The sequence below is a fragment of the Oncorhynchus clarkii genome, chromosome 28, assembly GCF_045791955.1.
Source record: "Oncorhynchus clarkii lewisi isolate Uvic-CL-2024 chromosome 28, UVic_Ocla_1.0, whole genome shotgun sequence".
NCBI lineage: Eukaryota > Metazoa > Chordata > Actinopteri > Salmoniformes > Salmonidae > Oncorhynchus > Oncorhynchus clarkii.
Genome location: NC_092174.1, coordinates 42,936,483 through 42,963,982, shown reverse-complemented (window position 1 = coordinate 42,963,982; position 27,500 = coordinate 42,936,483). Strand labels below are relative to the sequence as shown.

The following is a 27,500-nucleotide window of genomic DNA, read 5'->3' as shown; positions in this document are numbered from 1 at the left end:
CTGGTCCCAAAAACAACTGGTCACTTTGGGGAACGTCATGATATAGGAGGGGCGTTGGTGCATTGACTTCACACACACACTCAATAATTATTTTAAAGGGAAAATCCACTCTTTTGGTTATTTTTTTTCTCTCAATAATCCCAAAATGTTTTGTATTTCAGCAGTCTTTTTAAAGTTTAAAGTTTAAAGTTTTAAAGATATTGGACTTTGAAGAAGCAAAGTGTCACTGACCACATCACTGACCACATCACCGACCACATCACCGACCACATCACCGACCACATCACCGACCACATCACTGACCACATCCTCATGATGCCAAATCCACCATGTCATTTACTTTCGCAAGGCACTGTATATATTTTTTTTTTACGTCCGTTTTGGCAGAAATGCCTTCTGGAACATGTGAACTTCCATGTGCCTTAATAACAAGCTCTTATGCCATCTGTAAATACAAATTAAAAGTTTAAATTACGAGTCTAGTTGGTTTAGCCAAGGAAAAAGACAGGAACTAACCAGCTAGGAATGATTGGCTGAGCTAATGGACGTGTTGAACGAGAGATCGGATTGGTTTGCCAAGCTTATTTAAAAGAAGCGTTGCCATGGAGAACTACAAAAGCAGGTGCTACTGCTCTCAATTATTTAACCTTTATTTAACCAGGCAAGTCAGTTAAGATCAAATTCTTATTTACAATGACGGCCTAGGAACAGTGGGTTAACTGCCTTGTTCAGGGGCAGAACAACAGATTTTTACCCTGTCAGCTCAGGGATTCGATCTTGCAACCTTTCGGTTACTGGCCCAACACTCTAACCAATAGGCTACCTGCTGCCTCTACACTCTAACCACTAGGCTACCCTGCCGCCTCTACACTCTAACCACTAGGCTACCCTGCTGCCCCATTGTTACTATGCAAATAACAATTTCTCTGTACAATTGACACCTTCTGTATCCTGTGCATGTGACAAATACACTTTGATTGTACTTGATATAGTGTGTGTTTACCAGAGATGGTAATGTGAAGAACAACATGACCTGCACCAACGTCAGATTAGGATAAAGGAAAAGGACGAGATAAGGTGTATTTTTACCACTACTGTTTTGCTTGTACTTTCACCACTTTTAGTCTTGAAATCTTTGGTTGTTGACTACACTACCTTACTCACTCTGTTTAGCACATGGCCTCACATGTGAATCCTCAAAGAGATGGGTGGAGCTAAAGCTTAAGACGGTGTGAACAATGCTGAATGGGTGGAGCTAAACGCTTAAGAGGTTGTGAATGATGCTGAATGGGTGGAGCTAAACGCTTAAGAGGGTGTGAACGATGCTGAATGGGTGGAGCTAAAGCTTAAGAGGGTGTGAATGATGCTGAATGGGTGGAGCTAAACGCTTAAGAGGGTGTGAATGACGCTGAATGGGTGGAGCTAAAGCTTAAGAGGGTGTGAACGATGCTGAATGGGTGGAGCTAAAGCTTAAGAGGTTGTGAACGATGCTGAATGGGTGGAGCTAAAGCTTAAGAGGGTGTGAATGATGCTGAATGGGTGGAGCTAAACGCTTAAGAGGGTGTGAATGACGCTGAATGGGTGGAGCTAAAGCTTAAGAGGGTGTGAACGATGCTGAATGGGTGGAGCTAAACGCTTAAGAGGGTGTGAATGACGCTGAATGGGTGGAGCTAAAGCTTAAGAGGATGTGAACGATGCTGAATGGGTGGAGCTAAACGCTTAAGAGGGTGTGAATGACGCTGAATGGGTGGAGCTAAAGCTTAAGAGGGTGTGAATGACGCTGAATGGGTGTAGACAAAGGAGAGCTCTCCAGTAGGTGTACCAAAACATTCAAGGGACATTTTCTCAAAAGTGGGGTTACAAGTTTATCAACTTTCAAAGCAGAATGACTCAACTGTTCCTCAACTGCAGTGTGTGATGTACTATTATCTAGCTCTGAGTCTCTACTTTTATCCAATGTTAAAAACACAAATATCGCTACATAAGACTGAATCCAGGTGGTAATGACGCATTTTGATGTGGCCGGTTCTAAATGTGTCTATCATTTGATTTTTCCTATATTTAAAAAAGCATTTTAGTCATTTCAAAAGGTGGCATATTCCCCCCACTACTGTTGAACAGGAACAGGAACAAATCCAATATTCATTTTTTTATATTGTCCTAATATTTGCTGTACATGAGCTTGTGTCCTCAAAAGTGAATACACCTCAGCAATGTAGAACTATTTGTTTTACCCAAAAAGGTGAGTTCCAGACCTTTCTAGAACTATGCAGCATTACTAGTTATTGTTTATGGCAATATCAAGAAAAACAAGTGCTTTTGGGTATGTCTATTGAGGCGTAAATCAAAATGTTGCCATAACATTCAAGAGGTTTTAAAAATGTGGCTAAATCCACAGAGGAATGCGTAAAGATCTGACTGCTGCCCATAGCATGCCTCGTTACCGCCAGCCTAGTGTGTGTGTGTGTAAAACCTCTAATTACAGCAATGAGCTGTGTAGCTGCAACTTCAAACACATTAATTATAGAGAGTTGCCTCCTAGGAACACTCCATCACGCTCCGAACAAAATAAAGAAGTGGGAAAAGAGAGGGAAGTGGGAAAAGGAGACGTGACTAAGTGTGTTGTGTTCCAGTTTCCAGGGCTCAGAGGGAGAGCCAGACGTGAACTATGCACGAGGACAGAACCACAGGACGAAGAAGACAAGAGAGAGAAGGGATGTCATAAAAAGAGTTGGCGTTGAGGGTGATGAGCCTTAACCCTGGATAGCAGTAGAGATCACCAGTATAGAGAGAAGAGAGAGATCACCAGTATAGAGAAGAGAGAGATCACCAGTATAGAGAGAAGAGAGAGATCACCAGTATAGAGAGAAGAGAGAGATCACCAGTATAGAGAGATCCTCAGTATAGAGAGAAGAGAGAGATCACCAGTATAGAGAGAAGAGAGAGATCACCAGTATAAAGAGATCACCAGTATAGAGAGAAGAGAGAGATCACCAGTATAGAGAGAAGAGAGAGATCACCAGAGAAGAGAGAGATCACCAGTATAGAGAGATTACCAGTATAGAGAGATCACCAGTATAGAGAGATCACCAGTATAGAGAGATCACCAGTATAGAGAGATCACCAGTATAGAGAGATCACCAGTATAGAGAGATCACCAGTATAGAGAGATCACCAGTATAGAGAGATCACCAGTATAGAGAGATCACCAGAGAAGAGAGAGATCACCAGTATAGAGAGATCACCAGAGAAGAGAGAGATCACCAGTATAGAGAGATCACCAGTATAGAGTACAGAAAGAAGAGATGTGCAGCCGTACCTGTAGTAGAAACCAGAAGTGACACATAGAAACCAGAAGAGACCAGTAGAAACTTGTAAAACCAGTTAAGACCAATAGAGACCAGTAGAAACAAGTAGATACCAGAAGAGACCAGTAGAAACCAGTAGATACCAGAAGATACCAGTAGATACCAGAAGAGACCAGTATAGACCAGTAGAGACCAATAGTGACCTGTAAAAAATAGCATAAATCAGTAGAGACAAGTCGAGACGGACAAACCAGTAGAAAATAGTAGAAACCAGTAAAGACCAGCAGAAGACAGCAGAAACCAGCAGAAACCAGTAGAGGCCAGCAGAAACCAGCAGAGACCAGCAGAGACCAGCAAAATCCAGTAGAGACCAGCAGAGACCAGCAGAAACTAGTAGAGACCAGCGGAGACCAGTAGAGACCAGCAGAAACCAGCAGAGACCAGTAGAGACCAGCAGAAACCAGTAGAGACCAGCAGAAACCAGTAGAGACCAGCAGAAACCAGCAAAGACCAGCAGAAACCAGTAGAGACCAGAAACGGTTAAAGACAAGGGACAAATAGAGAAGGGAAGATGACGGCAGGAAAGCCAAAGAGACGGACGGAAGGAGGAGTCCGTCGGAGTAGAAGGGCTTCACCCAAGGGAGGACGACGGTACAACTCAGAACCAGAACCAGAACCTACCGTCCTCTTTAGTTTTGATCCTGACCGGAGCGCTCTCTGGGCCCGGGCCCACATCAGTGTGCGCTCTAACCCACACCTGGTACTCTGTCCACTTCTCCAGGCCCTCCAGCACATAACTAGAGGCGTCCGCTCCGATCTCCGACACATTGTGGCGCTCGGGGTCCTCGCTGGCGCTGCCGGTGGACTGGTAGCTGACGGTGTACGCCACGATGGCGCCGTGGCGGGACGCGGCGGGCGGAGCCACCCAACTCACCTTGAGGGAGGTGGAGCTTAGACTGGACAGGTGCACCTCCTGAGGGGGGGCGGAGGGGGCTGTAAAAGGGGGGAGGAGGGAGGGAACGAGCAGGGGAGGGAGGCATCAAGCTAAAATAATAACCAAACTAAAATAACAACATAATCAATGATGGGAAGGGAGGGGCTACAGACTCTGGACTGAGAGATTGGTTCAATCAGATATATAATAACTAATTCTGTTTTTATATGTAGATATATGTAAATAAGGTGTGTGTGTGTGGCACATTGGTGGACTGATCACTGTGCCCTCAGCTGTATTCTGTACTCTCGTCTCTATGAGTGATGTAAGAGAGTGCAGAGGTCGCAATAACGCAGGATTCTGCATGTCTCGCACAGAAAAAGAAAGATTAAAAAACGCAGAAAAAAATATATTGCTTTGTTTTGTAAATAGATGCTTCTTATCGCAACTTCTGCTTGGCTTCAGTCACGGTTCATTCAGAATCCATCACGTAAAAAGTTGCACTTCTCCACTCCGATAAAACATCTTTGCACTCGTCTTGACCAATCAAACTCCCGCATACACAAACAGGCATTATATCAGCAGACCCGATCACCCATGCCTGACGTGTCCGTCCCGTGTAGTTTCTCCGATAGGAAGTTACAGTGCAACATTAACTTGAAGCACAACATTAAGAAATGTAGCCAGCTACTTACTCCCTATGATAAACATTCTGATGGCCATGCATCATGTGGCTGCTAGCCAAATATAAGTTCATTTACTTAGAAAATGTGTGGCTGCTAGCCAAATATAAGCTCATTTACTTAGAAAATGTGTGGCTGCTAGCCAAATAGCATTGCACTTCAGATTTCTGAAAGCTAATGCAACCCCCTGGTGTTTTAACACAGTGCCCCTGGTGTGTTAACACAGTGCCCCCTGGTGTTAACACAGTGCCCCTGGTGTTAACACAGTGCCCCTGGTGTTAACACAGTGCCCCTGGTGTTAACACAGTGCCCGTGGTGTGTTAACACAGTGCCCCCTGGTTTTGTTTAACACAGTGCCCCCTGGTGTGTTTAACACAGTGCCCCCTGGTGTGTTTAACACAGTGCCCCCTGGTGTGTTTAACACAGTGTCTCTGGTGTGTTTAACACAGTGCCCCCTGGTGTGTTTAACACAGTGCCCCCTGGTGTGTTAACACAGTGCCCCCTGGTGTGTTTAACACAGTGCCTCTGGTATGTTTAACACAGTGCCTCTGGTGTGTTTAACACAGTGCCCCCTGGTGTGTTTAACACAGTGCCCCTGGTGTGTTTAACACAGTGCCCCCTGGTGTGTTAACACAGTGCCCCCTGGTGTTAACACAGTGCCCCCTAGTGTGTTAACACAGTGCCCCCTGGTGTGTTAACACAGTGCCCCCTGGTGTGTTAACACAGTGCCCCCTGGTGTGTTAACACAGTGCCCCCTGGTGTGTTAACACAGTGCCCCCTGGTGTGTTAACACAGTGCCCCAAAGTGTGTTAACACAGTGCCCCCTAGTGTGTTAACACAGTGCCCCCTAGTGTGTTAACACAGTGCCCCCTAGTGTGTTAACACAGTGCCCCCTAGTGTGTTAACACAGTGCCCCCTAGTGTGTTAACACAGTGCCCCCTAGTGTGTTAACACAGTGCCCCCTAGTGTGTTAACACAGTGCCCCCTGGTGTGTTAACACAGTGCCCCCTAGTGTGTTAACACAGTGCCCCCTAGTGTGTTAACACAGTGCCCCCTGGTGTGTTAACACAGTGCCCGGTAATAACCCGGTAACAACGTGGTAATAATGTGGTAATAACCCGGCAACGTGGTAATAACCTGGTAATAACCCGGTAACAACGTGGTAATAACGTGATAATAACCCGGTAACAACGTGGTAATAATGTAGTAATAACCCGGCAACGTGGTAATAACGTGGTAATAACCCGGTAAACACGTGGTAATAACATGGTAATAACCCGGTAACAACGTGGTGATAACCCGGTAACAATGTGGTAATAACGTGGCAATAACCCGGTAACAACGTGGTAATAACCCGGTAACAACGTGGTAATAACGTGGTAATAACCCGGTAACGTGGTAATACTGTGGTAATAACCTGGTAACAACGTGGTAATAATGTGGTAATAACCTGGTAACAACGTGGTAATAACGTGATAATAACCCGGCAACGTGGTAATAACGTGGTAATAACGTGGTAACAATGTGGTAATAATGTGGTAATAACGTTGTAATAACCTGGCAACGTGGTAATAACCTGATAATAACCTGGTAACAGCGTGGTAATAATGTGGTAATAACCCGGCAACGTGGTAATAACGTGGTAATAACCCGGTAACGTGGTAATACCATGGTAATAACCCAGTAACGTGGTAATAACGCGGTAACATGGTAACAACATGGTAATAACCCAGTAACGTGGTAATAACCCGGTAACATGGTAACAACATGGTAATAACCCAGTAACGTGGTAATAATGTGGTAATAACCCAGCAACGTGGTAATAACGTGGTAATAACCCGGTAACATGGTAATAGCGTGGTAATAACCTGGTAACGTGGTAATAACCTGGTAACAATGTGGTAATAACGTGGTAATAACCTGGCAACGTGGTAATAACGTGGTAATAACCTGGTAACGTGGTAATAACATGGCAATACCCCGGTAACGTGGTAATAACCTGGTAATAACCTGGTAACGTGGTAATAACCCGGAAACAACGTGGTAATAACGTGGTCATAACCTGGTAACGTGGTAATAACCCGGTAATAACCCGGTAACAATGTGGTAATAACCCGGTAACGTGGTTATAATGTGGTAATAACCCGGTAACGTGGTTACAACGTGGCAATAACCCGATAACGTGGTTATAACGTGGTAATAACCCAGTAACGTGGTAATAGCGTGGTAATAATATGGCAATAATGTGATAATAACCCGATAACGTGATAATAACGTGGTAATAACCCGGTAACATGGTAATAACATGGTAATAACCATGTAGCGTGGTAATAAGCCGGTAACGTGGTAATAACGTGGTAATAACCCGGCAACGTGGTAATAACGTGGTAATAACCCGACAACGTGGTAATAACGTGGCAATAACCCGGTAACGTGGTAATAACGTGGTAATAACCCGATAACGTGGTTATAATGTGGTAATAACCCGGCAACGTGGTAATAACATGGTAATAACCCGGTAACGTGGTTATAATGTGGTAATAACCCGATAACGTGGTTATAACGTGGCAATAACCCGGTAACGTTGTAATAACATGGTAATAACCCGGTAACGTGGTAATAACATGGTAATAACCCGGTAACGTGGTAATAATGTCTGTACTACAGAATGCAGGGCACGCTGGAGACGGGCGTTATTTCATAGTTGTGATGTCTTCACTATTAATTCTACAATGTAGAACATTTTAAAAATAAAGAAAAACCCTTGAATGAGTAGGTGTGTCCAAACGTTTGACTGGTCCTGTATATACTTGCTTAATTCATTTCATTAATATTATGGTGTTTCCATTCCATGAAAAACCCTCGGGGTTTCCGTTAGGATGGAACAGAACATATGGCGCTGTACAACGTGACGCTCCTAAATTCAGAGCATTGTCAGATTGTCAGTCTGTAAATTCAGACCGTTTCACTCTCGGAGCGCACACTGGACGTTCGGACCGAGGAGTAGGGTTGATTTGAGCGTTCTGGCCTTAAAAAACGGCAGTCAAGCACCCAAGCTACTTACAGACACAAATGAGACCACTCAGACCATTTTACTTGCCCTAGTAGAGTTTTCGTGTTAACCAGAGCATTGGTGACTGAAACTGTGCTGGAAACAATTTAATGACGCTTTTTCCCCCGACGTTTACTGACACCGGCCATATTGAGCGCTCGTAAATGAATTGTTCTGCGCTCTGGTACACTCAGACGAGAGTGCTCAGAAATCCGCGTAGTGCTCAGAAATCCGCGTAGATAGTAGGCTGGTAATAACACGTACATTTTTAACAACGTTCTTTTCTGATAATAACTAGCTCATTGCGTCCGCTGTGGAGCCCAGTTTCATAATAATATGGCCATATTTCCCAGCTGCTTGCCATCTTTTTGGCGTAATAGCGAAAAAACCAGGACTTATTTTAGTGCATTTTTCACCCTGCCAGCTCCTATTAGTTCTATTGAGCACCGTGGCAACAACTCGCCTTCCGAACATTCTATTCCCAGCTTATTGTTCAACGTCACAATGCCTGCTTCGCTATTGTTGGCAATGAGACCTGCTCACGTTGTTTTGTAGTTAAAATGTAAACAACAAATCATTATATTGGAACTCTGCAGTCTTCCCATTGTTTCCTATGGGGGAAATATAGGCATGTCTGTCTATTTTGCCAAATATCTCGCAATGTGTATATTTAGATTTTTTCAAGTCGGGCGCCATTTTAATCACGGGAATCTCCTCTAAGTATGTAAGCCTGAGCAGCTAGCTTGGTTGTCATCAAATGCTAGCCCCAAAGTACTTTTTGCCCTTGGAACGCTGAGCTCCCCCCATTGTTTTCCTATGTAGCCGGTCTATTTCGCCAAATATCTCACTATGTATATTTAGATTTTCTTCAAGTCGCGGGCACCAATTTAAATCAGGAGAATCTCCTCTTTGTAATTATGTAAGTCTGGGCAGCGAGCTCATTTATCAGAAGTTTTTATTTTTTCCCTACTTTGTCATTACGCAGACATAAGCACAGTTGATACCATCGAGGTGCGGATGTTTACTTTCTACACAAGTTGTTTTTTTCCCAGTTTCGTCCGACGAACAGATTGTAGTGGTAACATAAAAAGGGATATTTTTTTTGTGACATTTAGGCCAAATGGAATTGTAAGCATCACTCCAGTCATAACAGACTCTGTGAATGTTCCATTCTATTCATTTGCTATTGGATCGCGCTAGTGTTCCAGCTTAGACAACGTTCCATTCTATTCATTTGCTATGGGCTCGCGCTAGTGTTCCAGCTTAGACAACGTTCCATTCTATTCATTTGCTATGGGCTCGCGCTAGTGTTCCAGCTTAGACAACGTTCCATTCTATTAATTTGCTATGGGCTCGCGCTAGTGTTCCAGCTTAGACAACGTTCCATTCTATTCATTTGCTATGGGCTCGCGCTAGTGTTCCAGCTTAGACAACGTTCCATTCTATTCATTTGCTATGGGCTCGCGCTAGTGTTCCAGCTTAGACAACGTTCGTAAGCCGTTTTTTCAGCCTTTGGTGAATTTTTGACTCGTTCTTTTGTCCAGAGTGGCAAACACTGTTGAAGTGTATATCTGGTAATACATACATGCAGACACAGCATCATTCAAAGAATGGAGTTTCATACACCTGGTATTGGATAATGACTGAAAAAGAATGTCTCACAGAGATTCATACCTGAACCGCACCTTTATTTGCCAAGGAAGAGTACATGATCAGTGAATATATTCAAAGCATAGGCTACAATGTGGGGATCTCATGCGTGGTACTAACTACAGTACATGTGTATATAGGACTTGCATCCTTGGCCCAATAAAGTTATTATATTCTACTCAATCCATAGGCTTCATTAATGCCATTCACACTTGAAGTTGATACAACAACTATGATAGCTGAGGTTCATAGATTGGTATGAATATTAGTTCAGAACCTAACGTTTTAGGGTCCATACACAGATCGACTACATACTGTAGCTAGCTACACATCCATAGGCATACAGTTATTTTTTATCCTCCACTACACAATAAGCAAGTAAATAGTGAGCTAACGTTAGCTATGTTACTTCAGCTGCATGACAAAGCAAGCTTACACAATTGTACATTTAATTTGCAGTAAATGCTTTAGCTAGCTAGATTCTTCACATCCACTGTTTTTCAAGATGACAGCCTGGTTTGCTGGTTCTCAGGAATCCCTAAAACATTAAAACAACCCGAATTACAATGTCATACTGTTCTCATGTCATAACACCAGCTAGCTAGCTGGCTAATGTTAGCTAGTCAGTTAACTTGCTAATTTGCGATTTTTATAAATTGACTTTTGACAAAAATATATGCACGATCGTTGGTCTCTAACATTAACTAACATATTCCTCTCAAATGTAAATTTTTAGCTTGACTCATTATGACGTTATAACTACTTACATCTGTTTCCCCCGTAATGTTTTGCCAGCCATCTTTGTTGAAGTCTGAAGAAAGCCACCAGAGAAGGGTGGCTCGCGTCAAATTCGTCATCAGAACTACTCGATATGATTGATCATATAAAAAACATTGGGACCCAAATGCATAATAATGAGTGCTCTAACGCCCCCTTGTGGTGGTCTGGAGCAATGCCGCTGAGTCCCGCGGGTGTAAAAACAAAACTTTTAAAAGGAGGAACCACTGTAATTGCGTGGTAATAACGTAATAACTAGGTCATCTCCTGTAATTACCATTAGTTACCAATAGTAGTTACCGGTGTAGGCCCGTCATTGTAAAATAAGAATTTGTTCTTAACTGACTTGCCTAGTTAAATAAAGGTTAAAAAAATATATCTAAATAAGTGGTTTCCCACCAATCCCTTCCTATCATCTCAACTACACTCCTGGTCAACGAATGTCAAATCTTGGGTGCAAATCTTTTTTATTCAATAAAGAAACTTCTGATTGTGAACTGGGCTTTGTTAGCGCCTAGAGCAGCAGGATACAGCCACATGACAGGCTTATGGGGAAGGGATATAACTGTAATTTAAAAATAAATAAATATATATATATAATCATTTAACCTTTATTTAATAAGGCAAGTCAGTTAAGAACAAATTCTTATTTATAAAGACGGCCTACCCCACCAAACCCGGACAACGCTGGGGCCACCCTTTTGGGTCTCCGCCCCATGTTAACGAGCTGTAATGTAAAGTGCTCCTCAAACTTTTCCAGTTCAGTGAAAACAGTATGTTTTATCTTTCCATCTCTAGCAGAAAACCTAATAAATGACATTGACCAACTCTCCACAGTCCAGAGGCATAGTCACAACATCTGGCTAGGGTATCACAATGAAAACAGGACACCCAAATACCAAACGCAACGACCACATGCACCTACAGTACTCAGGTTGATAACATAGTAGAAGAAACAATACAGAAGAAAGGATGGGAGATAAGATAAGCCGGGGTTGGGGGTCGGGGGGGGGGGTTGCTGTCCTTTTAACAACTAGAGCAATGAATGTCAACAGGAAGTAGAATATTTATTTTCTTTACAAATAATCCTCAGAGCTGTATGAGATGAAACATCCCTAAATAAATAGAGGACTCTCAGGCGCTGGGCATCAGGCGCTGGGCATCGGGCTGGGAAGAGGAGGCTTTCACCAGGTGGTCTTAAAACTGCCCAGAGCAGAGAGAGAGAATCTACCCCACTACAAAGACCCTAAGGACCATGGTGACAGAGAAGGGTAACACGATGAATGAAAAATGAAAACAACTTTAGCTGTGTGTGTGTGTGTGTGTGTGTGTGTGTGTGTGTGTGTGTGAGAGAGCGTGTCTGACAAGACAACTGTAAGATCAAAGAGGCCTAAGGAGGAGAGGAGGAGAAAAAGACTGGGGAGAGAAAGAGACAGAGAGAGAGAGACAGAGAGAGAGAGAGAGAGAAAGAGAGGAAGAGAGAGACAGAGAGACAGAGAGACAGAGAGAGAGAGAGAGACAGAGGGAGAGAGAGCGAGAGTAAAACGGAACAGAGAAACAGGAAGCGGTAGAGCTCCCTCCTCCTCCTCCTCTCCCTCCCCCTCCTCTTCTGCTCCTTCCTCCTCTCCCTCCCCCTCTTCTCTCCTCCTCTCCCTCCTTCTCCTCTCCCTCCCCTTCTCTCCTCCTCTCCCTCCTCCTCCACTCCTTCCCCCTCCTCTCGCTCCTCCTCCTCTTCTCTCCTCCTCTCCCTCCCCCTCCTCTCCCTCCTCCTCCACTCCTTCCCCCTCCTCTCCCTCCTCCTCCGCTCCTTCCTCCTCTACCTCCTGACTTGACTACTGATTGTCACGTCTAGACATTTCTTAACCGGTTGTTCATTGCTCTTGTTCTTAAAATCAAAGATCACAAACCACATCACATACTCATAATAAACCAAATTATATAGAAATAAATAGATTGGCTTATGCAGGGGGCACACTGAACACACAGAGAAAACTGAACACACAAAGAACACACAGAGAACACTGAACACATAGAGAACACTGAACACAGAGAAAACTGAACACACAAAGAACACTTAACACACAGAGAAAACTGAACACACAAAGAACACACAGAGAACACTGAACACACAAAGAACACTTAATTAACACACAGAGAAAACTGAACACACAGAGAACACTTAACACACAGAGAACACTGAACACACAGAGAACACTGAACACACAGAGAAAACTGAACACACAGAGAAAACTGAACACACAGAGAAAACTGAACACACAGAGAAAACTGAACACACAGAGAAAACTGAACACACAGAGAAAACTGAACACACAGAGAAAACTGAACACACAGAGAAAACTGAACACACAGAGAAAACTGAACACACAGAGAACACTGAACACACAGAGAACACTGAACACACAGAGAACACTGAACACACAGAGAACACTGTACACACAGAGAACACTGAACACACATAGAACACTGAACACACAGAGAACACTGAACACACAGAGAACACTGAACACACCTTAACCTTTATCCCTAGAGTACCTCAGTAATGTACTTGGCCCAAGCTGGCCCCAGCCTCAATACAGTGGCTCTCTCTCTCCCACACAGGAAGGAGGGTTAGTATGGTAGAAAACCCTGAGACCAGGGAAATCAGAAGAGTGGGAGTGGTATCGTGGCTGTTTGGGACCAACTGCAGGTCAGCAAGTGAAAGAATTGAAGAGAATGAGGAAGTGGAGGACGAGCAGGAACAGGTGTTGGGATCGTAGCTGTTTAGTTTGAAACAGCTGCTGGGCAACTGACACTTGAGGTGGAGGTGATTCTCCTGGGTTAGTGGAAAATACGGAAAGGGACAAAGAGAGAGAGAGAGAGAGAGAGAGAGAGAGAGAGGGAGAGAGATAGAGAGAGAGAGAGAGGGAGAGAGAGAGAGAGAGAGAGGGGGAAGGAGTGTGTACTCACTGGACTGGGCGGTGCGAGCCTCTATGGGCTGTGTGTAGACTCCCAGGCCGAACTCGGAGCGGGCTGCCAGGGAGAAACGGTACAGGGTGTCGGGCTTCAGACCCTCCACGGCGTATGACCCCGCAGGGTTAAAAGTCACGTGGATCTGATAAGAGGGAGATATTTTTATTAAATCATTCTAGTAAGTCTAATACACAAAGCATTAGTAATCTCCCATTAACAACAAACATGTACAAGTCTGAGTTGAAGAGTTTTAATCTCACGTTATAGGACTCGGCCCCCAATAGCGTGTTTTAATCTACTCTTTGTAGTTCGGTGAATTATAAACTGATTCTGCAGTGGTTTATTTGTAGTATTAAAAACCAATATCTGAGACACCGTGAAACACCTCAAATAACACGCCATTGCCTCCCTGAATCAGGACAAGACCCTGCTACAGTCTGTGTATCAAAAACGGAATATTAACCCAGAGCAAAAAACACCTTTCAAAACGGTCCACATTTGTTGAGAGGTTAAATTGCTTTCTTTGCCTATTGATTGAACAGAAGAAAGGAGAAGCCACCATTATAGCTGACGGAGCTGAGAAGCACTCAGACAGAATCATTGTTGTGGCTGTCGATATGACCACTGCTTTATACACTTCTCCCACAGAGGAGAGGACAGGAGGAAATGCATTACATAGCTTTTACTCTGACACATAACCATTCAGAGAAATGACATGGTACAGCACTCTCTTGGTGAGGAGAAACGTGTATCTGCTGAGTAACAGAGGAGCCTGCAAACAGTAAAGAGTGTGCGAGTGGAGAGAGACAGATTGGGAGACGAGAGAGACGGAGGAGAACGACATGATCCAGGCTCTGTCTTTCCTACCTTGTTGTCAGAGTTAGCCTCCCAGTACTGTAGCTCGTACTTAGTGATGGTGTCCTGGACAGGCCACAGCCAGGTCAACATGATACGAGTATCCAACTCTGCTTCTGCCTCGAAGCTGGATGGTTGGGCAGGAACTGGGGGGACAGGAGTGAGTGTTAGGACACAGGGACAGAGTAGGACAGGTGAGTATTTGGACACAGGGACAGAGTAGGACAGGTACGTGTTTGCACACAGGGACAGAGTAGGACAGGTGAGTATTTGGACACAGGGACAGAGTAGGACAGGTACGTGTTTGCACACAGGGACAGAGTAGGACAGGTGAGTATTTGGACACAGGGACAGAGTAGGACAGGTACGTGTTTGGACACAGGGACAGAGTAGTACAGGTGAGTGTTAGGACACAGGGACAGAGTAGGACAGGTAGGACTCAGATACACTCCCCACAGTAAGATACACTCCCCACACTAAGATACACTCCCCACACTAAGATACACTCCCCACAGTAAGATACACTCCCCACACTAAGATACACTCCCCACACTAAGATACACTCCCCACACTAAGATACACTCCCCACACTAAGATACACTCCCCACACTAAGATACACTCCCCACACTAAGATACACTCCCCACACTAAGATACACTCCCCACACTAAGATACACTCCCCACACTAAGATACACTCCCCACACTAAGATACACTCCCCACACTAAGATACACTCCCCACACTAAGATACACTCCCCACACTAAGATACACTCCCCACACTAAGATACACTCCCCACACTAAGATACACTCCCCACACTAAGATACACTCCCCACACTAAGATACACACCCCACACTAAGATACACACCCCACACTAAGATACACTCCCCACAGTAAGATACACTCCCCACAGTAAGATACACTCCCCACAGTAAGATACACTCCCCACAGTAAGATACACTCCCCACAGTAAGATACACTCCCCACAGTAAGATACACTCCCCACAGTAAGATACACTCCCCACAGTAAGATACACTCCCCACAGTAAGATACACTCCCCACAGTAAGATACACTCCCCACAGTAAGATACACTCCCTCTCTCACCTCCCTGCTGAGTCTTGACCTGCAGTACATCCGAGGGGGGTCCGTCCCCTACAGAGGTGAACCCCAGCACCCTGAGGCTGTAGGTGATATCAGTGGTCAGCCCTGAGATGGTGGTCAGTCTGCTGTCGTCTGTGTTGTGTTTCTGCCAGCCACTCAGAGGGTCGTTCATGTCTGAACTGTAGTACACGCGGTACCTGGCAGACAGTTACAAATCAATCATTACATTCAACATTTGACAAACCAAAAGTGGAAAGAACCTGTACCTATTGAGATGTTTTATATATGTGACATGATAAGACAAGATAGCACGTTATTAAATAGTGTCAGTATTTCTTAATTATTTGGATATTTGTTTGATAGTTATTTTCTAACTAAAAAGAAATAAAACAATCATACCTTATACTGTATACAGTACCTTCAGAAAGTATTCACACCCCTTGACTTTTTCCACATTTTGTTGTGTTACAGCCTGAATTTAAAATGGATTAAATGTAGATTTTGTGTCACTGGCCTACACACATGACATCACAATACCCCATCATGACATCACAATATCCCAACATACTGTAAGGTCTCTCAGTCGAGCAGTGAATTTCAAACACAGATTCAAACCACAGAGACCAGGGAGGTTTTCCAATGCCTTGCAAATGGCACCTATTGGTAGATGGGTAAAAAAAAAAACAGACATTGAATATCCCTCTGAGCAAGCTTGTTCAGAATATAAAATATTCTAAAACATACATCATGTTTGCAACAAGGCACTAAAGTAATACTGCAAAAAATGTGGCAAAGCAATTCACTTTTTGTCCTGAATACAATGTGTTATGTTTGGGGTAAATCCAATACAACACATTACTGAGAATCACTCTACATATTTTCAAGCATAGTGGTGGCTGCATCATGTTAAGGGTATGCTTGTCATCAGCAAGGACTAGTGAGTTTTTAAGGATAAAAAATGAACTGAATTGAGCTAAGCACAGGCACCTGGTTCAGTCTGCTTTCCACCAGACTCTGGGAGATTAATTCACCTTTCAGCAGGACAATAACCTAAAACACAAGGCCAAGTCTACACTGGAGTTGCTTACCAAGAAGACAGACATGTTCCTGAGTGGCCGAGTTACAGTTTTGACTGAAATCTGATTGAAAATCTATGGCAACAACCTGAAAATGGTTGTCTAGCAATGATCAACAACCAATTTGACAAAGCTTGAAGAATTTTGAATAGAATAATGGGCTAATGTTGTACAATTGAGGTGTGCAAAGCTCTTAGAGAATTACCCAGAAAGACTCAGCTGTAATCACTGCCAAAGGTGATTCTAACATCTACACTTATGGAAATTAGATTTGTATTTCATTTTCAATACATTTGCAAAACATTTCTAAAAACTTGGGTTAAAAGCAACAACATCAATTGAATCCATTTTGAATTCAGGCTGTAACACAACACAATGTGGAATAGGTCAAGGGGTGTGAATACTTTCTGAAGGCACTGTCTGTATGACATTTTGCTTATAAATGACTTGTGAAACATCTATCATTAAGCCTTCGTAAGACATAGGCTGTGTCCTAAATGGCACATTTGACTCAAAAAGTAGGTCACGATATAGGGATTAGGGTGTCATTTGGGACACAGTCATATTCACATGCTATGAAGTGTCTAGGAATGCTTCATTGAGCCTACATAATACATATTCACGTTCATTTTACCCTCTGATCTGTCCGTTAGGTTCCTCGGGCGGTTCCCATTGGACCAGCATGGTGGAAGCAGACAGCATGCGGACCTGGACAGCCAGAGGGGGTGAAGAGGGAGCCTGCTCCCCAGTACGGGTCTCTACCGGGTCAGAGGGCGGCCCGCGCCCAATGTTGTTCACCGCCATCACACGGAACTCGTATTCCGAGTAGGGGCTGAGCCCGCCGATGCTGTACCGAGTGGTAGCTACTCCGTCCACCTACGATATCATCATATGGTTATTTAGCAGACACTTAAATCCCAAAGATACTTACAGAACAATATCGGCGGTTCAACCCTTTCGAACCATGGTTAGAGTTGCTAAACTCCAGTAATTGTCCCAACATTCCCATGTTTTCCAGAAATCCCGGTTTGTTAGTTTCCCAGAATCAAGAGGGAAAAGCGGGACTTCTGGAATTCTCCAACCAGGATTTCAGAAAAAAAACCTGGGAATTTGGGGAAAGTGACCCGGGATGTTGCAACGCTAAGCATGTTGTAACCCAGCGAGCCGTTACAACACACCTCCTGGAAGCCTGCGTCGGTGGCTTTAGCCCGGTACTGGATCATGAAGAAGGACACAGGTTCAGGGTTCCCAGAGTCCCAGATTAGGGTCACACTGGTGGCTGTGGTCTCAGTCACTATGAGAGAGGTGGGGGGCTTGGGGAGGGCTGGAGGAGGAGAGATGGAGAAACAAAGAGAGAGCGAGAGAGTGAGAGAGAGAGAGAGAGAGAGAGAAAGAGAGAGGGGATGAGATGTTTGTTATATGAAATGAAATCAAGGCGATCTTTCAGTACAGGATAGATGTGTTCTAAGATGACAGATGACTGAATATGCTGACTGACCCCATAACTCGAAAAGGGAACATATATATTAAGACTGTTTCATGGACTATTAATTCAAGTAATGGATATGCTTTATTCACGTCCAAATCACCTCAGTCCTCCATATTAAAACTATCGCAACACAGTCAGACATTATTGAAAATCCCAGAGGTTTACAGAGCAAGTGGACAATCACATTTAAAGATGATGACAAACACCAACCAAGAAAATGAAAGAAAGAGAGTCAGTCTGTTGAGTCAGGAGTTCCTGACTATATACAAGACACTGATATTCTACTTCCTGACAAGACACTGATATTCTACTTCCTGACTATATAAAAGACACTGATATTCTACTTCCTGACTATATACATGACACTGATATTCTACTTCCTGACTATATACAAGACACTTATATTCTACTTCCTGACTATATACAACACACTGATATTCTACTTCCTGACTATAAACATGACACTGATATTCTACTTCCTGACTATATACATGACACTGATATTCTACTTCCTGACAAGACACTGATATTCTACTTCCTGACTATATACAAGACACTGATATTCTACTTCCTGACTATATACATGACACTGATATTCTACTTCCTGACTATATACAAGACACTGATATTCTACTTCCTGACTATAAACATGACACTGATATTCTACTTCCTGACTATATACAAGACACTTATATTCTACTTCCTGACTATATACAACACACTGATATTCTACTTCCTGACTATAAACATGACACTGATATTCTACTTCCTGACTATATACATGACACTGATATTCTACTTCCTGACTATATACAACACACTGATATTCTACATCCTGACTATATACAAGACACTGATAATCTACTTCCTGACAAGACACTGATATTCTACTTCCTGACTATATACATGACACTGATATTCTACTTCCTGACTATATACAACACACTGATATTCTACATCCTGACTATATACAAGACACTGATAATCTACTTCCTGACAAGACACTGATATTCTACTTCCTGACTATAAACATGACACTAAAATTCGACTATTCATTATATAATGTCCTATGGGTCCTGGCAGGGACGGTCACATCACACATGAAGACCAAGGTTTCCGTTCTGAAAATGTGTCACTGGACATTTGACAGACAGCATTTTAATTTGACCGAACCTTTGACAAACGTACCAGACCCCGTTATACATTGGGTGCGTAACCTGATGAACTCAATCACTGTTTGCAAAAAAAAAAGAACAAACAGTGATTGATGGTTCAAGGCATGGCAGAGTGCTATGTCAGATACCTTTCTTCTGTATTCCAAACATCCTGCAGGGCGTCTACTTTTTCACTGACAGTCACAACTCAACAATCAACTATTTACGCAATTCTACTACACTTTAAACGACTGGAGAGCTTAGTAGAATATATTTTTTTTGAATAGGTCAAATGACAGGGTAGCCTACTCTGCTGATACGGACAAACAGATCAATTAAAAGGCAACATTGTCCATTTAACAGATCTAGGAAATGGGGTGACACGAAAAACAATATGAAGTCCATCTAAACCGGAGGAGGAAATGATTGTCCAAAAATAAACTTTAAGTAGCGCAGCAAAGAAGAAGAGTGACTACGAGCAGTACTGAGTCACCGGGGATACGGTCGATGCTCTCCGCTGCTGACATTAAGACAGGCTACAGGCCCTACTGTTGTTCACTCAAATAACTAAAATACAGTATTTTCATTGTCTTCTCTTTAAAGCAATAGCCATTTGATGTCCAAACATCCTGCAGGGCGTCTACTTTTCACCGACAGTCTCAACTCAACAATCAACTATTTGCAGAACACGCTGTTTAACTCTGGGGGGGGGGGGGGGGGCTGCCTTTTCTTCCAACTGTAGGGGGGGGCTGCCTTTCCTTCCAACTGTAGGCAACGTGATTTAAACGACTCTCTGTGGCACAAATGATGCTATAGTAGCCTATGTTGAATGATTTGAGTTATTTCTGTATAGACAGGAGTAGGCTAATTAGGCTACATCATTTGGGCAATTGAATTACATTTCCTTAGAGAAAGCTTAGCTTCCCCTATAGCCTTATGGTCCCGCTGCCTATGAGCCTGTGTCAATTTACTATCCCCAATAGTAGAAAAGGTTATCTATTCTATTGGTCAGTTTGTCCAGATAGAAATAGCCCAAATAGACTCTAGGATAGCTGTGGGATGATAGGCCCAAATAGACTCTAGGATAGCTGTGGGATGATAGGCCCAAATAGACTCTAGGATAGCTGTGGGAATGATAGGCCCAAATAGACTTTAGGATAGCTGTGGGATGATAGGCCCAAATAGACTCTAGGATAGCTGTGGGATGATAGGCCCAAATAGACTCTAGGATAGCTGTGGGATGATAGGCCCAAATAGACTCTAGGATAGCTGTGGGATGATAGGCCCAAATAGACTCTAGGATAGCTGTGGGATGATAGGCCCAAATAGACTCTAGGATAGCTGTGGGATGATAGGCCCAAATAGACTCTAGGATAGCTGTGGGATGATAGGCCCAAATAGACTCTAGGATAGCTGTGGGATGATAGGCCCAAATAGACTCTAGGATAGCTGTGGGATGATAGGCCCAAATAGACTCTAGGATAGCTGTGGGATGATAGGCCCAAATAGACTCTAGGATAGCTGTGGGATAATAGATCCCACATTCCTCCAACCAGTAGAACTGGGCGACATACAAATAAAATATTTTAAAAAATAACATATATTTTTATAAAAATATATTAAAAAAAGAATACATCTTTTTTTTCTCTCATGGAATATTGGCCGGTGTCAATTTAATTTAGTGCCCTCCCTTTTTAACGGCCAAAAGCCGGCTATTACCAGCTAACGGAAACCCTGACAGACACACCCACGGCCCAGTCCAGACATATGTTCCGAGCAGACACACAGATGCGTGTGTGTGTGCGTGAGTGTGTGTGTGTGTATGTGTGCGTGTGTGTGTGTGTGTGTATGTGTGTGTGTGTGTGTGTGTGTGTGCGCGAGTGTGTGTGTGTTTGTGCGCGAGTGTGTGTGCGTGCGTGTGTGCGCGCGTGTGTGGTGTGTGTGTGTGTATGAGTGTGTGTGTGTGAACCCAGATAGCCCTGATAGCCAGTTGATGGCGTACGCGTTGATGAGTGAGTGTGTGTGTGTGTGTGTGTGAGTGTGTGAACCCAAATAGCCCTGTTAGCCAGTTGATGGCGTACGCGTTGATGAGTGAGTGTGTGTGAGTGTGTGAACCCAAATACCCCTGATAGCCAGTTGATCAGATCGCAGGTGAATCAAACACGCTGAAGTAACATTAACGTTGTGGTGGAAACACAAGACAGCTGTTTGATCGGATCAAACTCCATAACAATCTGCCATAATGAGTCACACTGCTTGGGTTCGTCACCAACCACACTTCCCAGTCATCACAGCTTTGTAGGTACATGAGAGAACGCAGTGGTTCCGTCCCAAAAAATGGACACTATTCCCTATATAGTGCACTATATTTTTTTACCCTGGGCCTATACCATCTCTGATCAAAAGTAGAACACTATGTTGGGATTATGGTGCGATTTGGGGATACAGCCTTTGTCATCACAGCTTGTCGTGTACGTGATAACACACAGTCCGTTCCAGAGCAGATGACTCATCATGAGATCCTTACAGTCTGGGTGACCAAAACGGCATCATCATTCCTTATTTTAGTGCACTACTATCAGGGCACAAAGAGATGAGAGGATACATTTGGGACTCAAGACACTGGGTCCTCCACTGACCTAGCCAGCGTGTTGTCTTGTGTGTGTGCGTGCGTGTGTTATAATCTTGATTCTAACACACGCACACGCACACACACACACACACACATTCAACTGCCTGAAATACGGCCCGACTAACTGAAATACTGAAATACGGCCCGACTAACTGAAATACGGCCCGACTAACTGAAATACGGACCGACTAACTGAAATACGGCCAGACTAACTGAAATACAGCCCGACCAACTGAAATACGGCCAGACCAACTGAAATACGGACCGACTAACTGAAATACGGACAGACTAACTGAAATACAGCCAGACCAACTGAAATACGGCCAGACCAACTGAAATACGGACCGACTAACTGAAATACAGCCAGACTAACTGAAATACAGCCAGACCAACTGAAATACGGACCAACTAACTGAAATACGGCCCGACTAACTGAAATACGGACCGACCAACTGAAATACGGACCGACTAACTGAAATACAGCCAGACCAACTGAAATACGGCCTGACTAACTGAAATACTGAAATACGGCCCGACTAACTGAAATACGGCCTGACCAACTGAAATACGGACCGACTAACTGAAATACGGACCGACCAACTGAAATACGGCCTGACCAACTGAAATACCGACCGACTAACTGAAATACGGACCGACTAACTGAAATACGGCCCGACCAACTGAAATACGACTAACTGAAATACGGCCTGACTAACTGAAATACGGCCTGACTAACTGAAATACTGAAATACAGCCCGACTAACTGAAATACGGCCTGACCAACTGAAATACGGCCTGACTAACTGAAATACTGAAATACGGCCCGACTAACTGAAATACGGCCTGACTAACTGAAATACGGCCCGACTAACTGAAATACAGCCAGACCAACTGAAATACGGACCGACCAACTGAAATACGGCCTGACAAACTGAAATAATGAAATAAGGCCCGACTAACTGAACTACGGCCAGACTAACTGAAATACTGAAATACGGCCTGACTAACTGAAATACGGCCTGACTAACTGAAATACCGAAATACGGCCCGACTAACTGAAATACGGCACGACTAACTGAAATACGGCCAGACTAACTGAAATACTGAAATACGGCCCGACTCACTGAAATACGACACGACTAACTGAAATACGGCCAGACTAACTGAAATATGGCCCGACTAACTGAAATACTGAAATACGGCCCGACTAACTGAAATACGGCCCGACTAACGGCCTGACTAACTGAAATACTGCTCGACTAACTGAAATACGGCCCGACTAACTGAAATACGGACCGACTAACTGAAATACGGCCAGACTAACTGAAATACGGCCCGACCAACTGAAATACAGCCAGACCAACTGAAATACGGACCGACTAACTGAAATACGGCCCGACTAACTGAAATACAGCCAGACCAACTGAAATACGGACCGACCAACTGAAATACGGACCGACTAACTGAAATACAGCCAGACCAACTGAAATACGGCCTGACTAACTGAAATACTGAAATACGGCCCGACTAACTGAAATACGGCCTGACCAACTGAAATACGGACCGACTAACTGAAATACGGACCGACCAACTGAAATACGGCCTGACCAACTGAAATACGGACCGACTAACTGAAATACGGCCCGACCAACTGAAATACGACTAACTGAAATACGGCCTGACTAACTGAAATACGGCCTGACTAACTGAAATACTGAAATACGGCCCGACTAACTGAAATACGGCCTGACCAACTGAAATACGGCCTGACTAACTGAAATACTGAAATACGGCCCGACTAACTGAAATACGGCCCGACTAACTGAAATACAGCCAGACCAACTGAAATACGGACCGACCAACTGAAATACGGCCTGACTAACTGAAATAATGAAATACGGCCCGACTAACTGAAATATGGCCCGACTAACTGAAATACGGCCCGACTAACTGAACTACGGCCAGACTAACTGAAATACTGAAATACGGCCTGACTAACTGAAATACGGCCTGACTAACTGAAATACCGCAATACGGCCCGACTAACTGAAATACGGCACGACTAACTGAAATACGGCCAGACTAACTGAAATACTGAAATACGACACGACTAACTGAAATACGGCCAGACTAACTGAAATATGGCCCGACTAACTGAAATACTGAAATACGGCCCGACTAACTGAAATACGGCCCGACTAACGGCCTGACTAACTGAAATACGGCCCGACTAACTGAAATACGGCCCGACTAACTGAAATACGGCCCAACTAACTGAAATACGGCCCGACTAACTGAAACACGGCCAGACTAACTGAAATACGGCCCGACTAACTGAAATACGGCCAGACTAACTGAAATACTGCTCGACTAACTGAAATACGGCCAGACTAACTGAAATACGGCCCGACTAACTGTAATACGGCCCGACTAACTGAAATACGGCCAGACCAACTGAAATACGGCCCGACTCACTGAAATACGGCCTGACTAACTGAAATACTTAAATACGGCCCGACTAACTGAAATACGGCCCGACTAACGGCCTGACTAACTGAAATACGGCCCGACTAATTGAAATACGGCCCGACTTACTGAAATACGGCCTGACTAACTCAAATACTGAAATACGGCCCGACTAACTGAAATACGGCCCGACTAACTGAAATACTGAAATACGGCCTGACTAACTGAAATACGGCCTGACTAACTGACTAACTGAAATACGGCCCGACTCACTGAAATACGGCCTGACTAACTGAAATACGGCCCGACTCACTGAAATACGGCCTGACTAACTGAAATACTGAAATACGTCCCGACTAACTGAAATACGGCCCGACTAACTGAACTACGGCCAGACTAACTGAAATACTGAAATACGGCCTGACTAACTGAAATACGGCCCGACTAACTGAAATACTGAAATACGTCCTGACTAACTGAAATACGTCCTGACTAACTGAAATACGGCCAGACTAACTGAAATACTGAAATACGGCCCGACTAACTGAAATACGGCCCGACTAACTGAACTACGGCCAGACTAACTGAAATACTGAAATACGGCCTGACTAACTGAAATACGGCCCGACTAACTGAAATACTGAAATACAGCCTGACTACTGAAATACGGCACGACTAACTGAAATACGGCCAGACTAACTGAAATACTGAAATACGACACGACTAACTGAAATACGGCCAGACTAACTGAAATATGGCCCGACTAACTGAAATACTGAAATACGGCCCGACTAACTGAAATACGGCCCGACTAACGGCCTGACTAACTGAAATACGGCCCGACTAACTGAAATACGGCCCGACTAACTGAAATACGGCCCGACTAACTGAAATACGGCCCGACTAACTGAAACACGGCCAGACTAACTGAAATACGGCCCGACTAACTGAAATACGGCCAGACTAACTGAAATACTGCTCGACTAACTGAAATACGGCCAGACTAACTGAAATACGGCCCGACTAACTGTAATACGGCCCGACTAACTGAAATACGGCCAGACCAACTGAAATACGGCCCGACTCACTGAAATACGGCCTGACTAACTGAAATACGGCCCGACTAACTGAAATACGGCCCGACTAACGGCCTGACTAACTGAAATACGGCCCGACTAATTGAAATACGGCCCGACTCACTGAAATACGGCCTGACTAACTCAAATACTGAAATACGGCCCGACTAACTGAAATACTGAAATACGGCCTGACTAACTGAAATACGGCCTGACTAACTGACTAACTGAAATACGGCCCGACTCACTGAAATACGGCCTGACTAACTGAAATACGGCCCGACTCACTGAAATACGGCCTGACTAACTGAAATACTGAAATACGTCCCGACTAACTGAAATACGGCCCGACTAACTGAACTACGGCCAGACTAACTGAAATACTGAAATACGGCCTGACTAACTGAAATACGGCCCGACTAACTGAAATACTGAAATACGTCCTGACTAACTGAAATACGTCCTGACTAACTGAAATACGGCCAGACTAACTGAAATACTGAAATACGGCCCGACTAACTGAAATACGGCCCGACTAACTGAACTACGGCCAGACTAACTGAAATACTGAAATACGGCCTGACTAACTGAAATACGGCCCGACTAACTGAAATACTGAAATACAGCCTGACTACTGAAATACGGCCCGACTAACTGAAATACGTCTTTTAAGCCAAAAGAGAGTGAAAGACACACACACACAAACAAACAGCGTGACCTTTGACCCCTCACCTTTGACGGAGACCTGAGCGGTAGCCTCGATCTGGCCCAATGATGATATGGCCACGCAGCTGTAGTTGGCGGACTCCTTGATGTTGGTCACCTCCAGAACATTCCGACCGACGGGCATCTCATCCTCCTAAATAAGAAGAATCATAAAGGTCCATTATCTAGCTTTTGTGTATGATCTGACATATATTTGAGATAGAAATGCGAGTAATAGATCTTTAGCATTAGCATTGAAAGCAAGTCTGAAAAAGCGGTAAATCCGTTCTATGTGCTATATTTCTACGCTTTCCCTCCTTTAAACTTATTTCAACACAATTCATACATACGCTCAAGGTGCTGTAGTCATAAAGATTGAATAAAACAGATTATTTTTTTAAAAGAAGCTAAACGGTAAGTAACAGTGAAAGTAAAGACCTTGGTGAGTTCGATTTCTCCCATGATCCACTTGACATAGGGCATGGGAGATCCCACAGCAACACACGTCAGGTTCACACTGCCCCCAGGCATCACCTCATGGTTGGTGGGTGGGATAGAGAACCGTGGAGGGACACGACGTACTGAGGAGAGAGGAGAACGTTAAGAGGGGATCATAAGAGGTGGATGTGATACAAGTGTCCAGAGGAGAGGAGAGGAGAGGAGAGAAGAGGAGAGGAGGAGGAGAGGAGGAGGAGAGGAGAGGAGAGGAGAGGAGAGGAGAGGAGAGGAGAGGAGTGAGTGGGGTTTCAGGGAGAGTTCTGTGTTGAGAGGAGAGGAGAGGAGGAGGAGAGGAGGAGGAGTGAGTGGGGTGTCAGGGAGAGTTCTGTGTTGAGAGGAGAGGACAGGAGAGGAGTAGGGGTGAGTGGGGTGTCAGGGAGAGTTCTGTGTTGAGAGGAGAGGACAGGAGAGGAGGGGTGAGTGGGGTGTCAGGGAGAGTTCTGTGTTGAGAGGAGAGGAGAGGAGGGGTGAGTGGGGTGTCAGGGAGAGTTCTGTGTTGAGAGGAGAGGAGGAGGAGGGGTGAGTGGGGTGTCAGGGAGAGTTCTGTGTTGAGAGGAGAGGAGAGGAGGGGTGAGTGGGGTGTCAGGGAGAGTTCTGTGTTGAGAGGAGGAGTAGAGGAGGAGGAGTGAGTGAGGGGTCAGGGAGAGTTCTGTGTTGAGACGAGAGGAGGAGGAGGGGTGAGTGGGGTGTCAGGGAGAGTTGTGTGTGGAATAAACCGTGACATCACCACGCTTGAAAAGAACAGCAGGAATTGCAGTTAAGAGATGAGAGTATTTTCATAAAGGTAATCTGAAATAAGACATCTCAGTCTCACCCCCCCTTCCCCCAGTAATAAAACATTGAACATATCAATTCAAATAAACCTTGCACTTTTCTTTCTAGCACAGTCTTTTCCTTCTAACTTCTTTAAAGAGGAAACATGTACTTACTGTGACATGTGGTTGTCTCACCTGAATGCACTAACTGTCTCTCTGGATAAGAGCGTCTGCTAAATGACTCAAATGTGAAATGTCAGTGTGATGAATCGCTGTGAGGCGAGTGAGGCTGATCGCTTTTCAATCCCGATCCAAC

At 44.2% G+C, this 27,500-nt stretch overlaps 1 protein-coding gene across 1 annotated transcript in view; it reads right to left on the bottom strand.

Annotated features, from left to right (window-relative positions):
• Positions 1 to 27,500, bottom strand: part of LOC139386946 (receptor-type tyrosine-protein phosphatase F) — a gene marked incomplete in the record, with an annotated part of 253,682 nt that overhangs the window by 118,195 nt on the left and 107,987 nt on the right. Inside the window, 8 exon segments of the mRNA XM_071132849.1 lie at positions 3,990 to 4,301; positions 13,372 to 13,516; positions 14,242 to 14,375; positions 15,337 to 15,530; positions 17,044 to 17,285; positions 17,588 to 17,733; positions 25,959 to 26,085; positions 26,370 to 26,512. Coding sequence (XP_070988950.1) covers positions 3,990 to 4,301; positions 13,372 to 13,516; positions 14,242 to 14,375; positions 15,337 to 15,530; positions 17,044 to 17,285; positions 17,588 to 17,733; positions 25,959 to 26,085; positions 26,370 to 26,512 — 1,443 coding nt within the window.